The sequence below is a fragment of the Panulirus ornatus genome, chromosome 5 (assembly GCF_036320965.1).
Source record: "Panulirus ornatus isolate Po-2019 chromosome 5, ASM3632096v1, whole genome shotgun sequence".
In the NCBI taxonomy this organism is placed as follows: Eukaryota; Metazoa; Arthropoda; class Malacostraca; order Decapoda; family Palinuridae; genus Panulirus; species Panulirus ornatus.
In genome coordinates this window covers 43,693,219-43,707,329 of record NC_092228.1, presented here as the reverse complement: position 1 = coordinate 43,707,329, position 14,111 = coordinate 43,693,219, and the positions used below count along the sequence as shown (strand labels likewise).

General features: G+C 42.0%; 1 protein-coding gene across 1 annotated transcript in view; it reads left to right on the top strand.

Moving 5' to 3' along the window:
* Positions 1 to 14,111, top strand: part of LOC139746875 (kelch-like protein 17) — a 128,806-nt gene that overhangs the window by 95,049 nt on the left and 19,646 nt on the right. Inside the window, exons 13-14 of the mRNA XM_071658529.1 lie at positions 333 to 588; positions 1,580 to 1,720. Of these exons, the coding sequence (XP_071514630.1) occupies positions 333 to 588; positions 1,580 to 1,720 (397 nt within the window). The remainder of the gene's footprint in view (positions 1 to 332; positions 589 to 1,579; positions 1,721 to 14,111) is intronic.

Sequence of the window (14,111 nt, the reverse complement as noted above, 5' to 3'; positions counted from 1 at the left end):
AACTCTTTGTTGGAGAGAGGTCCTTGGGTAATCTTAAATAGATAGAATGAAAACAGTCTTGTTTCACAACTTTTTTAGGATCAGATTATGATTTCTGTTCCACACATCACTTGCATTTTATTCTGAACATGGAAGATATTACTGTCAATACAATGATCATAAACATATGTGCAAACAAGTACAATTGCATGCATAGCATAGAGTATAAAAAAAAGTAATGTTGGCATAGACATACCTTTAGCTCAGGGTCTCATTTCAATCCCCAAAAGGTGTTTAAGAACTTCTCTCATCTATCCTATTTATCTAATTGATGTGCCTTCATATACCAACAGATAACTGCATCTATGCCCTGGGAGGCTTTGACTCGACCAACTACCAATGCACAGTAGAACGACTGGACCCACGAGTTGGCAAATGGATGTCTGTTCCACCTATGATGAGCAGAAGAAGCAGCTGTGGTGCCTCTATATTAGGTGGAATGCTTTATTGTATTGGTGGCAATGATGGCACCATGTGTATGTCATCTGCTGAGAGGTTCAACCCAAGAAGGAACACCTGGGAACCAATCACAGCCATGCATTCCCGAAGGTAAGCTGCAGAACATGTATGTTACATATGATGCATGTCTTTTGTCTTGGGTGCTGAAATTGCTGATGCCGTGTGACCTTGGTTTAACTGTGACAGTTATGCAAAGGGCTGGGATGGCATTGAAGCATTGTCTCACCCAAGTTTGTATGGCTGCAACCCATATCCACAGCTGACTAGTGGAACTCGTAGGGTTTGAAAAAGGAGTTATCCATAAATACATTTTAGGATCCTTAAGGGAATGTTTTAAACTTTTTGGTTTTCATAAACTTAGTTTTGTTTTGGACTGATAAATTTTCTTTGCTTTACAGTTTCAAGTGCTTGCACAAATACCCTTTAATTCCACTTTTGCCTTTTCCTTCATATATAATGATCCTTTGATTCCTTTTTACAAGCTTTTCTATGATGATATTTGTTATTCCTAGGACCTGGTATACTTTTTTCCTAATTATTGCATCAAAGTTACATCTTTCACTCAAATAAAGCATCATAATGTTTTTTCCAGTATAAGCTAAAGATTAAGATACCTTCTTGAAATCACATGTACATTCACAGAATGATTAAAGTATAGTAGCTGTATTTGTTTACACTGATACTTTAGATTAGGTATGCTAACACCACTTGTTGAATGCATCACTTAGTGAAAGCTGCTTAGAAAGTAACTATTGAACCATCTAAGTCCACCATTAGATATAAGCAGCACCACCTTTATGAAAGTATGGTTTTTCCAAATGTTTGCCTTTATATGGAGATTTGGGTATTTCATTTAAGTGGCAATGGGTATTGAAAGACTTCTGCATACCTAGGAGGAAAATGTTGGATTTGTTTCATAATTGATTGATCCTCCTCCTCATAGCATCCTCAGGAAGTAACTATACAGTGCAGTAGTTGAAATCACTTTGTTTTTATGCTCCGAAAAACCTTTTGATTGCTTGACTGCAGTATTAAATGATTCATAAATGGATGTGCACTAATCTAGCATCCTGCTTGATAGGTCAACACATGAAGTGGTTGAAATTGATGGGTTCCTGTATGCGCTAGGAGGCAACGATGGTTCCTCTTCCCTCAACTCCATGGAGCGGTATGAACCCAAACTCAACAAATGGGTTCTAGTGACTTCCATGTTATCAAGACGGTAAGGATGATACAGTGCTTGCAGAACTTAATTTCAGCATGATATAGTGCTTGGCTTCTTCTTTTACAATGTGGTGGTTTCTTTACATTTGATTTAATGAAAGTTAAAAGTTCCATTCTGTCTTCATAGTATGAGCTAATGTGGAATGATAAAACAAAGTTTAGTTCTAGTCTTGTGTAACAGTAAACAGTATAAAACTGACAAGAGAGATACAACTATTGAAGATTTTAAGTTGGTGTACGTGGAACCCCTTGAGCTTGTGTTTTTTGGGAGGTACAATTTAGTCAAGGCTTGATAGACCTACCCCAGATTTTTAGGCTATGTAATGGCAGAGATAAAGACTAGTAAGATGAGTAATCATGAGGTAAGAGACTATTCAGCTTTGATAAGATTGCACATTTTTGTTTGCAAATTTATTATAAGTGTATATGAGACTAAGTTAACAGTTAGATAGGCAACACTGAATTTTCATGAGACGCAGCATTAGGAAATTTTTTGTGGTAGGAGGACAGACCCCTGAAATTCATGCTCTATTACGAAGTGGGAACACTTGCTCATATCTTGATGGAACTGCCACATATCTCACTTAATGAAATGATACACACACACACACACACACACACACACCTTCATGTATGTACATTTTTTCATACATATTTGCCATTTCCTCCCTTAGCGAGGTAGTATCAAGAACAAATGGCTGAGCCTCAGAGGGAAAGATTCTCACTTGGCCCATGTCTCTGTCCCTTCTTTTGGAAAAGTAAAACAGTAAGGGAGGATTTCCAGCCACCTGCTCCGACCCCTTTCAATTGCCTCCTATGACACAAAGGAAGTACATGGGAAGTATTCTTTCTCTCCTACCCTCAGGGATAATATATAAACATATATACCTGTGTCGTCTGTTTCCTGGTGGTACCTTGCTGACATGTGAAACAGTGGTTATGTATAGTAGATAAAAAAATATACCTGTTTAATGATACTCTCACCCAAACTCTCATTTGCCCTCTTTTTCAACCCTTGCTCCTTCCTCTTGACCTTCTGCAGCTTTCTTTTATACATCTCTTAGTGATTTGCACTCCTTCCATGTAAGTATTGTCCAAATGCCTCTCTTTTCTCTGTCACTAACAACTTTACTTCATCATCCCACCACTCACTACCCTTTCATATCTGCCCACCTCCCACCTTTCTCATGCCACATGCAACTTTTGCACATGCCATCACTGCTTCCCTAAATACATCCCATTCCTCACCTACTCCCCTCATGCCATTTGCTCTCACCTTTTGCCATTCTACAATCAATCCCTCCTGGAACTTTTTCACACAGGTCTCCTTTCCAAGCTCACTTACTTTAACCACTCTCTTCTCCCCAGCATTCTCTCTTCTTTCTTGAAAACCTCTACAAATCTTCACCTCCTCTTTTCAAACCAGGTATTCTCAGTCACTAGTCTTTTTTCAGCACACAAATCCACAAGTTCTTCATTTCTCTTCACAACACTGAATACTCCATGTACACCAATTATACCTTCAACTGCCACATTACTAACCTTCACATTTAAATCACCCATAATGAATACCCAGTCTCACTCACAAAAGCTGCTGACACACTCACTCAGCTGCTCCCAAAACACTTGCCTCTCATGATCTTTCTTCTCATGACCAGGTGCATAAGCACCAAGCACCAATAATCACCTATTTCTCGCCATCCACTTCCATTTTTACCCACATCAATCTAGAATTTACTTTCTTACACTCTGTCACACACTCCCACAACTCCTGCTTCAGAAGTAGCGCCACTCCTTCCTTAGCTCTTGTCCTCTCACCAACACCTGCCTTTCCTCCCACAAATTTTCCAAACCATTCTTCCCCTTTACCCTTGAACTTCGTTTCACTCAGAGCCAGAACATCCAGGTTTCTTTCGGGAGAATAAAAAGATGTTTTGGGAGGAGGTAAATAACTAGTGAAAGATAAGAGAACAAATGGGAACATTGATGGAGGGGGCATGGGGGTAAGTAATAGCAGATAGTGATGAAGTGAGAAGGAGAGAGAATTTTGAAGGTTTGTTGAATGTGTTTGATGGTAGAGCTGCAGATGTAGGGCATATTGGTCAGGGTGGTGTGCCAAAAGAGAGGGTTAGGGAGGATGGTTTGGTTGAAAGAGAAGAGGTGGTGAAAGCCTTGCAGAAGATGAAATTCGGTAAGGCGGCGGGTCTGGATGGTATTGCAGTTGAATTTGTTAAGAAAGGGGGTGACTTTGTTGTTGATTGGTTGGTTAGGATATCCAGTGTATGTGTGAATCATGGTGAGGTGCCTGAGGATTGGCAGAATGCATATATAGTGCCATTGTACAAAGGCAAAGGGGATAATGGTGAGTGTTCAAACTGCAGAGGCATATATTAGTTATGTATTCCTGGGAAATTGTGTGGGAGGGTGTTGATTGAGAGGATGAGGGCTTATACAGAGCATCAGATTGGGGAGGAGCAGTGTGGTTTCAGAAGAGGTAGAGGATGTTTGAATCAGGTGTTTGCTTTGAACAATGTGTGTGAGAAATATGTAGAAAAACTGATGGATTTGTATGTGGCATTTATGGATCTGAAGACGGCTTATGATAGAGTTGATAGAGATGTTTTGTGGAAGGTTTTAAGAGTATATGGTGTGGGAGGTATGCTGCTAGAAGCAGTGAAAAGTTTTGTATCAAGGATGTAAGGCATGTTTACAAGTAGGAAGAGAGGAGAGTTTTGTTCCCAGTGAAGGTCGGTCTGCGGCAGGGGTGTGTGATGTCTCCATTGGTGTTTAATTTGTTTATGGACGGGATGGTTAGAGAGATAAATGCAAGAGTTTTGGAGAGAGGGATGAGTATGTAGTCTGTTTGGGATGAGGGGACCTAGGAAGTGTCAGTTGTTGTTCACCAATGATACAGCACTGGTGGGTGATTCGAGTGAGAAACTGAAAAAGTTGGTGACTGAGTTTGGAAAAGTGTGTGAAAGGAGAAAGTTGAGAGTGAATGTGAATAAGAGCAAGGTTATTAGCATCAGCAGGGTTGAGGGAGAATTTACTTGGGATGTAAGTTTGAATGGAAAAATTTGGTGGAAGTGAAGTGTTTTAGATATCTGGGAGTGGACTTAGCAGCATATGGAACCATGGAAGTGGAAGTGAGTCACAGGTTGGGGAGGGGGTGAAGGTTCTGGGAGCAATGAAGAATGTGTGGAAAGAGAGAACATTATCTCAGAGAGCAAAAATGGGTATGTTTGAAGGAATAGTTGTTCCAACAGTGTTATATGGTTGTGAGGCATGAGCTATAGCTGCAAATGGAACCATGGAAGTGGAAGTGAGTCTCAGGTTGGGGAGGGTTCTGGGAGCAATGAAGAATGTGTGGAAAGGGAGAACGTTATCTTAGAGAACAAAAATGGGTATATTTGAAGGAATAGTAGTTCCAACAATAAATGGTTGTGAGGTATGGTTGGACAGAGAAGGATGCATGTGTTGGAAATGAAATGTTTGAGGGCAATATGTAGTGTGAGGTGGTTTGATTGAGTAAGTAATGAAAGGGTAAGAGAGATTTATTTTTATTTTTTTTTTTATTATACTTTGTCGCTGTCTCCCGCGTTTGCGAGGTAGCGCAAGGAAACAGACGAAAGAAATGGCCCAACCCCCCCCCATACACATGTATATACATACGTCCACACACGCAAATATACATACCTACACAGCTTTCCATGGTTTACCCCAGACGCTTCACATGCCTTGATTCAATCCACTGACAGCACGTCAACCCCGGTATACCACATCGCTCCAATTCACTCTATTCCTTGCCCTCCTTTCATCCTCCTGCATGTTCAGGCCCCGATCACACAAAATCTTTTTCACTCCATCTTTCCACCTCCAATTTGGTCTCCCTCTTCTCCTCGTTCCCTCCACCTCCGACACATATATCCTCTTGGTCAATCTTTCCTCACTCATTCTCTCCATGTGCCCAAACCACTTCAAAACACCCTCTTCTGCTCTCTCAACCACGCTCTTTTTATTTACACACATCTCTCTTACCCTTACGTTACTCACTCGATCAAACCACCTCACACCACACATTGTCCTCAAACATCTCATTTCCAGCACATCCATCCTCCTGCGCACAACTCTATCCATAGCCCACGCCTCGCAACCATACAACATTGTTGGAACCACTATTCCCTCAAACATACCCATTTTTGCTTTCCGAGATAATGTTCTCGACTTCCACACATTCTTCAAGGCCCCCAGAATTTTCGCCCCCTCCCCCACCCTATGATCCACTTCCGCTTCCATGGTTCCATCCGCTGCCAGATCCACTCCCAGATATCTAAAACACTTCACTTCCTCCTGTTTTTCTCCATTCAAACTCACCTCCCAATTGACTTGACCCTCAACCCTACTGTACCTAATAACCTTGCTCTTATTCACATTTACTCTTAACTTTCTTCTTCCACACACTTTACCCATCTCAGTCACCAGCTTCTGCAGTTTCTCACATGAATCAGCCACCAGCGCTGTATCATCAGCGAACAACAACTGACTCACTTCCCAAGCTCTCTCATCCCCAACAGACTTCATACTTGCCCCTCTTTCCAAAACTCTTGCATTCACCTCCCTAACAACCCCATCCATAAACAAATTAAACAACCATGGAGACATCACACACCCCTGCCGCAAACCTACATTCACTGAGAACCAATCACTTTCCTCTCTTCCTACACGTACACATGCCTTACATCCTCGATAAAAACTTTTCACTGCTTCTAACAACTTTCCTCCCACACCATATATTCTTAATACCTTCCACAGAGCATCTCTATCAACTCTATCATATGCCTTCTCCAGATCCATAAATGCTACATACAAATCCATTTGCTTTTCTAAGTATTTCTCACATACATTCTTCAAAGCAAGCACCTGATCCACACATCCTCTACCACTTCTGAAACCACACTGCTCTTCCCCGATCTGATGCTCTGTACATGCCTTCACCCTCTCAATCAATACCCTCCCATATCATTTACCAGGAATACTCAACAAACTTATACCTCTGTAATTTAAGCACTCACTCTTATCCCCTTTGCCTTTGTACAATGGCACTATGCACGCATTCCGCCAATCCTCAGGCACCTCACCATGAGTCATACATACATTAAATAACCTTACCAACCAGTCCACAATACAGTCACCCCCTTTTTTAATAAATTCCACTGCAATACCATCCAAACCTGCTGCCTTGCCGGCTTTCATCTTCTGCAAAGCTTTCACTACCTCTTCTCTGTTTACCAAATCATTTTCCCTAACCCTCTCACTTTGCACACCACCTCGACCAAAACACCCTATATCTGCCACTCTATCATCAAACACATTCAACAAACCTTCAAAATACTCACTCCATCTCCTTCTCACATCACCACTACTTGTTATCACCTCCCCATTTGCGCCCTTCACTGAAGTTCCCATTTGCTCCCTTGTCTTACGCACTTTATTTACCTCCTTCCAGAACATCTTTTTATTCTCTCTAAAATTTAATGATACTCTCTCACCCCAACTCTCATTTGCCCTTTTTTTCACCTCTTGCACCTTTCTCTTGACCTCCTGTCTCCTTCTTTTATACATCTCCCACTCAATTGCATTTTTTCCCTGCAAAAATCGTCCAAATGCCTCTCTCTTCTCTTTCACTAATACTCTTACTTCTTCATCCCACCACTCACTACCCTTTCTAATCAACCCACCTCCCACTTTTCTCATGCCACAAGCATCTTTTGCGCAATCCATCACTGATTCCCTAAATACATCCCATTCCTCCCCCACTCCCCTTACTTCCATTGTTCTCACCTTTTTCCATTCTGTACTCAGTCTCTCCTGGTACTTCCTCACACAGGTCTCCTTCCCAAGCTCACTTACTCTCACCACCCTCTTCACCCCAACATTCACTCTTCTTTTCTGAAAACCCATACAGATGTGTGATAATAAAAAGAGTGTGGTTAAGAGAGCAGAAGAGGGTGCGTTAAAATGGTTTGGACGTATGGAGAGAATGAGTGAGGAAAGGTTGGCAGAGAGGATATAGGTGTTGGAGGTGGAGGGAACAGGGAGAAGCAGAAGACCAAACTGGAGGTGGAAGGGTGAAGTGAAAAAGATTTTGAGTGATTGGGGCCTGAACATGCAGGAGGATGAGGCATGCAAGGAATAGAGTGAATTGGAATGATATGGTATACCAGGGTTGATGTGCTGTTAATGGACTGAACAAGGGCATGTGAAATGCATGAGATAAACCATGGAAAGGTTTGCGGGGCCTGGATGTGGTCCCTGTTAGGGAGCTGTGGTTTCGGTGCATTCCACATGACAGCTTGAGACTGAGTGTGAACGAATGTGGCCTTTTTCGTCTGTTTTCCTGGTGCCACCTCACTGAAGCAGGGGTAGTGATGCTGTTTTCTGTGGGGTAGGGTGATGCCGGGAATGGATTGAAGGCTAGTAAATATTAATATGTACTTGGGTTGGTTTATGTTCATGTCTGTGTGTGTGTATATGTTGATATGTATATGTATATGTACATGTATGGGTGTTTTATTATTATTATACTTTGTCGCTGTCTCCCGCGTTAGCGAGGTAGCGCAAGGAAACAGACGAAAGAATGGCCTAACCCACCCACATACACATGTATATACATACACGTCCACACACGCAAATATACATACCTATACAACTCATCGTATACATATTTATACACACACAGACATATACATATATACAAATGTACATAATTCATACTGTCTGCCCTCGTTCATTCCCGTCACTACCCCGTCACACATGAAATAACAACCCCCTCCCCCTGCATGTGCACGAGGTAGCACTAGGAAAAGACGACAAAGGCCACATTCGTTCACCCTCAGTCTCTAGCTGTCATGTATAATGCACCGAAACCACAGCTCCCTTTCCACATCCAGGCCCCACAGAACTTTCCATGGTTTACCCCAGACGCTTCACATGCCCTGGTTCAATCCATTGACAGCACATCGACCCCGGTATACCACATTGTTTCAATTCACTCTATTCCTTGCATGCCTTTCACTCTCCTGCATGTTCAGGCCCCAATCACTCAAAATCTTTTTCACTCGACCTTTCCAACTCCAATTTGGTCTCCCACTTCTCCTCGTTCCCTCCACCTCTGACACATATATCCTCTTTGTCAATCTTTCCTCACTCGTTCTCTCCATGTGACCAAACCATTTCAAAACACCCTCTTCTGCTCTCTCAACCACACTCTTTTTATTACCACACATCTCTCTTACCCTTTCATTACTTACTCGATCAAACCAACTCACACCACATATTGTCCTCAAACATCTCGTTTCCAACACATCCACCCTCCTCCGCACAACTCTATCTATAGCCCACGCCTCGCAACCATATATCATTGTTCCTTCAAACATACCCATTTTTATTTTCCAAGATAACGTTCTCGACTTCCACACATTCCCACTCACTACCCTGATCGCACAAAATCTTTTTCACTCCATCCTTCCACATCCAATTTGGTCTCCCACTTCTCATTCCCTCCACCTCTGACCAATATATCCTTTGTCAATCTTTCCTCACCCACTCTCTCCATGTGACCAAACCATTTCAAAACACCCTCTTCTGCTCTCTCACCCACACTCTTTTTGTTACCACACATCTCTCTTACTCTTTCATTACTTACTCGATTAAACCTCCTCACACCACATATTGTCCTCAAACGTCTCATTTCCAATACATCTACTCTCCTCTGCACAGCTCTATCTATAGCCCACACTTTGCAACCATATAACATTGTTAGAACCACGATTCCTTCAAACATACCCATTTTTGCTTTCCGAGATAATGTTCTTGACTTCCACACATTCTTCAGCGCTCCCAGAACCTTCGCCCCATCCCCCACCCTGTGACCCTTTTCCACTTCCATTGTTCCATCCACTGCCAAATCCACTCCTAGATATCTAAAACACTTCACTTCCTCTAGTTTTTCTCCATTCAAACTTACCTCCCAATGAACGTGTCCCTCAACCCTACAGTATCTAATAACCTTGCTCTTATTCACATTTACTCTCAGCTTTCTTCTTTCACACACTTTACCAAACTCATTCACCAGCTTCTGTAGTTTCTTACCCTAATCAGCCATCAGTGCTGCATCATCAGTGAACAACAACTAACTCACTTCCCAAATCCCCTCATCCACAACAGACTGCATATTTGCCCCTCTCTCCAAAACTCTTGCATTCACCAAATTAACAACCCCATCCATAAACAAATTAAATTAAGCAACCATGGAGACATCACACACCCCTGCCACAAACCTACATTCACTGAGAACCAATCACTTTCCTCTCTTCCTACTTGTACACATGCCTTACATCCTTGATAAAAACTTTTCACTGCTTCTAACAACTTGCCTCCCACACCATATACTCTTAATACCTTCCACAGAGCATCTCTATCAACTCTTATCATATGCTATCTCCAGATCCATAGATGCTACATACAAATTCATTTGTTTTTCTAAGTATTTCTCCCATACATTCTTCAAAGCAAACACCTGATACACACATCCTCTACCACTTCTGAAACACACTGCTCTTCCCCAATCTGATGCTCTTTACATCCCTTCACCCTTTCAATCAATACCCTCCCATATGATTTCCCAGGAATACTCAACAAACTTATACCTCTGTAATTTGAACTCTCATCTTTATCCCCTTTGCCTTTGTACATTGTCACTATGCATGCCTTCCACCAATCCTCAGGCACTTCACCATGAGCCATACGTACATTGAATATCCTCACCAACCAGTCAACAACACAGTCACCCCCTTTTTTAATGAATTCCTCTGCAATGCCATCCAAACCCACCGCTTTCTGGCTTTCATCTTCTGCAAAGCTTTCACTACCTCTTCTCTGTTTACCAAACCATTCTCCCTAACCTTCTCACTTTGCACACCACCTCGACCAAAATACCCTATATCTGTCACTTTATCTTCTAAAACATTCAACAAACCTTCAAAATTACTCACTCCATCTCCTCACATTACTACTACTCTTTATTACCTCCCCATTAACCCCCTTCACAGATGTTCCCATTTGTTCTCTTTTCTTACACACTTTATTTACCTCTTTCCAAAACATCTGTTCATTTTCCCTAAAATTTGATGATACTCTCTCACCCCAACTCTCATTTGCCATCTTTTTCACCTCTTGCACCTTTCTCTTGATCTCCTGCCTCTCTTTTTTATATATCTCCCAGTCTTTTGCACAATATCCCTGCAAAAATGGTCGAAATGCCTCTCTTCTCTTTCACTAATAAGCTTACTTTTTCATCCCACCACTCACTACCCTTTCTAATCTGCCCACCTCCCACGCTTCTCATGCCACAAGCATCTTTTGTGCAAGCCATCACTGCTTCCTTAAATACATCCCATTCCTCCCCCACTCCTCTTATGTCCTTTGCTCTCACCTTTTTCCATTCTGAACTCCGTCTCTCCTGGTACTTCCTCACACATGTCTCCTTCCCAAGCTCACTTGCTCTCATCACTCTCTTCACCCCAACATTCTCTCTTCTTTTCTGAAAACCTCCACAAATCTTCACCTTCACCTCCACAAGATAATGATCAGATATCCCTCCAGTTGCACCTCTCAGCACGTTAACATCCAAAAGTCTCTCTTTCATGCACCTATCAATTAACACTTAATCCAATAACGCTCTCTGGCCATCTCTCCTACTTACATATGTATACTTATATATATCTCTCTCTTTAAACCAGTTATTCCCAATCACCAGTCCTTTTTCAGTACACAAATCTACAAACTCTTCACCATTTCCATTAACAACACTGAACACCCCATGTACACCAATTATTCCCTCAACTGCCACATTACTCACCTTTGCATTCAAATCATCCATCACTATAACCCGGTCTTGTGCATCAAAACTACTAACACACTTGCTCAGCTGCTTCCAAAACACTTGCCTCTCGTCATCTTTTTTCTCATGCTCAGGTGCATAGGCACCAATAATCACCCATCTCTCTCCATCCACTTTCAGTTTTACCCATATCAATCTAGATTTTACTTTATTATTCCATCCACTTTCAGTTTTACCCGTATCAGTCTAGAGTTTACTTTCTTACCCTATCACATACTCCCACCACTCATGTTTCAGTAGTGCTACTCCCTCCCTTGCTCTTTTACTCTCACCAACCCCTGACTTTACTCCCAAACATTCTCAAACCACTCTTCCACTTCACCCTTGAGCTTTGTTTCACTCAGAGCCAAAACATCCTGGTTCCTTTCCTCAAACATACTATCTCTTTCTCCATTTTTCTCATCTTGGTTACATCCACACACATTTAGACACCCCAATCTGAGCCTTTGAGGAGGATGAGCACTCCCCATGTGACTCCTTCTTGTGTTTCCCCTTTGAGAAAGTTAAAATACAAGGAGGGGAAGGTTTCTAGGCTCCCGCATCCGTCCCTTTTAGTCACCTTCTACAACACATGAGGAATGTGTGGTAAGTTTCTTTCTCCCCTATCCCCGGGAATAAATATTATTTATTTATTATTTTATTATACTTTGTCGCTGTCTCCCACTTTAGCGAGTTAGTGCATGGAAATAGACGAAAGAATGGCCCAACCCACCCACGTACACATGTATATTCATACACGTCCACACGTGCACATATACATACCTATACATTTCAAAGTATACATATATATACATACACAGACATATACTTTTATACACATGTACATAATTCATATTTGCTGCCTTTATTCATTCCCGTCGCCACCCCACCACACATGAAATGACACCCCCTTCCCCCCACATGCGTGTGAAGTAGCGCTAGGAAAAGACAACAAAGGCCATATACGTTCACACTCAGTCTCTAGCTGTCATGTATAATGCACCAAAACCACAGCTCCCTTTCCACATCCAGATGCTTCACATGCCCTAGTTCAATCCATTGACAGCATGTTGACCCCAGTATACCACATCGTTCCAGTTCACTCTATTCCTTGCATGCCTTTCACCCTCCTGGATGTTCAGGCCCCGATCGCTCAAAATCTTTTTCACTCCATCCTTCCACATCCAACTTGGTCTCCCACTTCTCTTCGTTCCCTCCACCTCTGACACATATATCCTCTTTGTCAATCTTTCCTCACCCATTCTCTCTATGTGACCAAACCATTTCAAAACACACTCTTCTGCTCTCTAAACCACACTTTTTATGACCACACATCTCTCTTACCCTTTCATTACTTACTCGATCAAACCACATATTGTCCTCAAACATCTTATTTCCAACACATCCACCCTCCTCTGCACAACTCTATCTATAGCCCACGCCGTGCGACCATATAACATTGTTGGAACCACTAATCCTTCAAACATACCCATTTTTGCTTTCCGAGATAATTTTCTCGCCCACCACACATTTTTCAACACTCCCAGAACTTTCGCCCCTCCACCACCCTGACTTACTTCCACTTCCAAGGTTCCATCCACTGCCAAATCCACTCCCAGATATCTAAAACACTTCACTTCCTCCAGTTCTTCTCCATTCAAACTTACCTCCCAATTGAATTTTCCCTCAACTCTATTGTACCTAATAACCTTGCTCTTATTCACATTTACTCTCAGCTTTCTTCTTTCACACACTTTACTAAACTCAGTCACCAGCTTACGCAGTTTCTCATCCGAATCAGCCACCAGCGCTGTATCATTAGCGAACAACAACTGACTCACTTCCCAAGCTCTCTCATCCACAACAGACTGCATACTTGCCCCTCTTTCTAAAACTCTTCCATTCACCTCCCCAACAACCCCATTCATAAACAAATTAAACAACCACGGAGACATCACTCACCCCTGCCGCAGACTGACATTCACCAAGAACCAATCACTTTTCTCTCTTCCTACTCGTACACATTCCTTACATCCTCAATAAAAATTTTCACTGCTTCTAACAACTTGCCTCCCACACTATGTATTCTTAATACCATCCACAGAGCATCTCTATCAACTCTATCATATGCCTTCTCCAGATCCATAAATGCTACATACAAATCCATTTGCTTTTCTAAGTATTTTTCACATACATTCTTCAAAGGAAACACCTGATCCACACATCCTCTACCACTTCTGAAACCACTCTGCTCTTCCCCAATCTGATGCTTTTTACATGCCTTCACCCTCTCAATCAATACCCTCCCATATAATTTCCCAAGAATGCACAACAGACTTATGCCTCTGTAATTTGAGTACTCACCTTTATCCCCTTTGCCTTTATACAATGCCTTTGTACAGAGCCAATCCTCAGGCACCTTACCATGAGTCATACATACATTAGATAT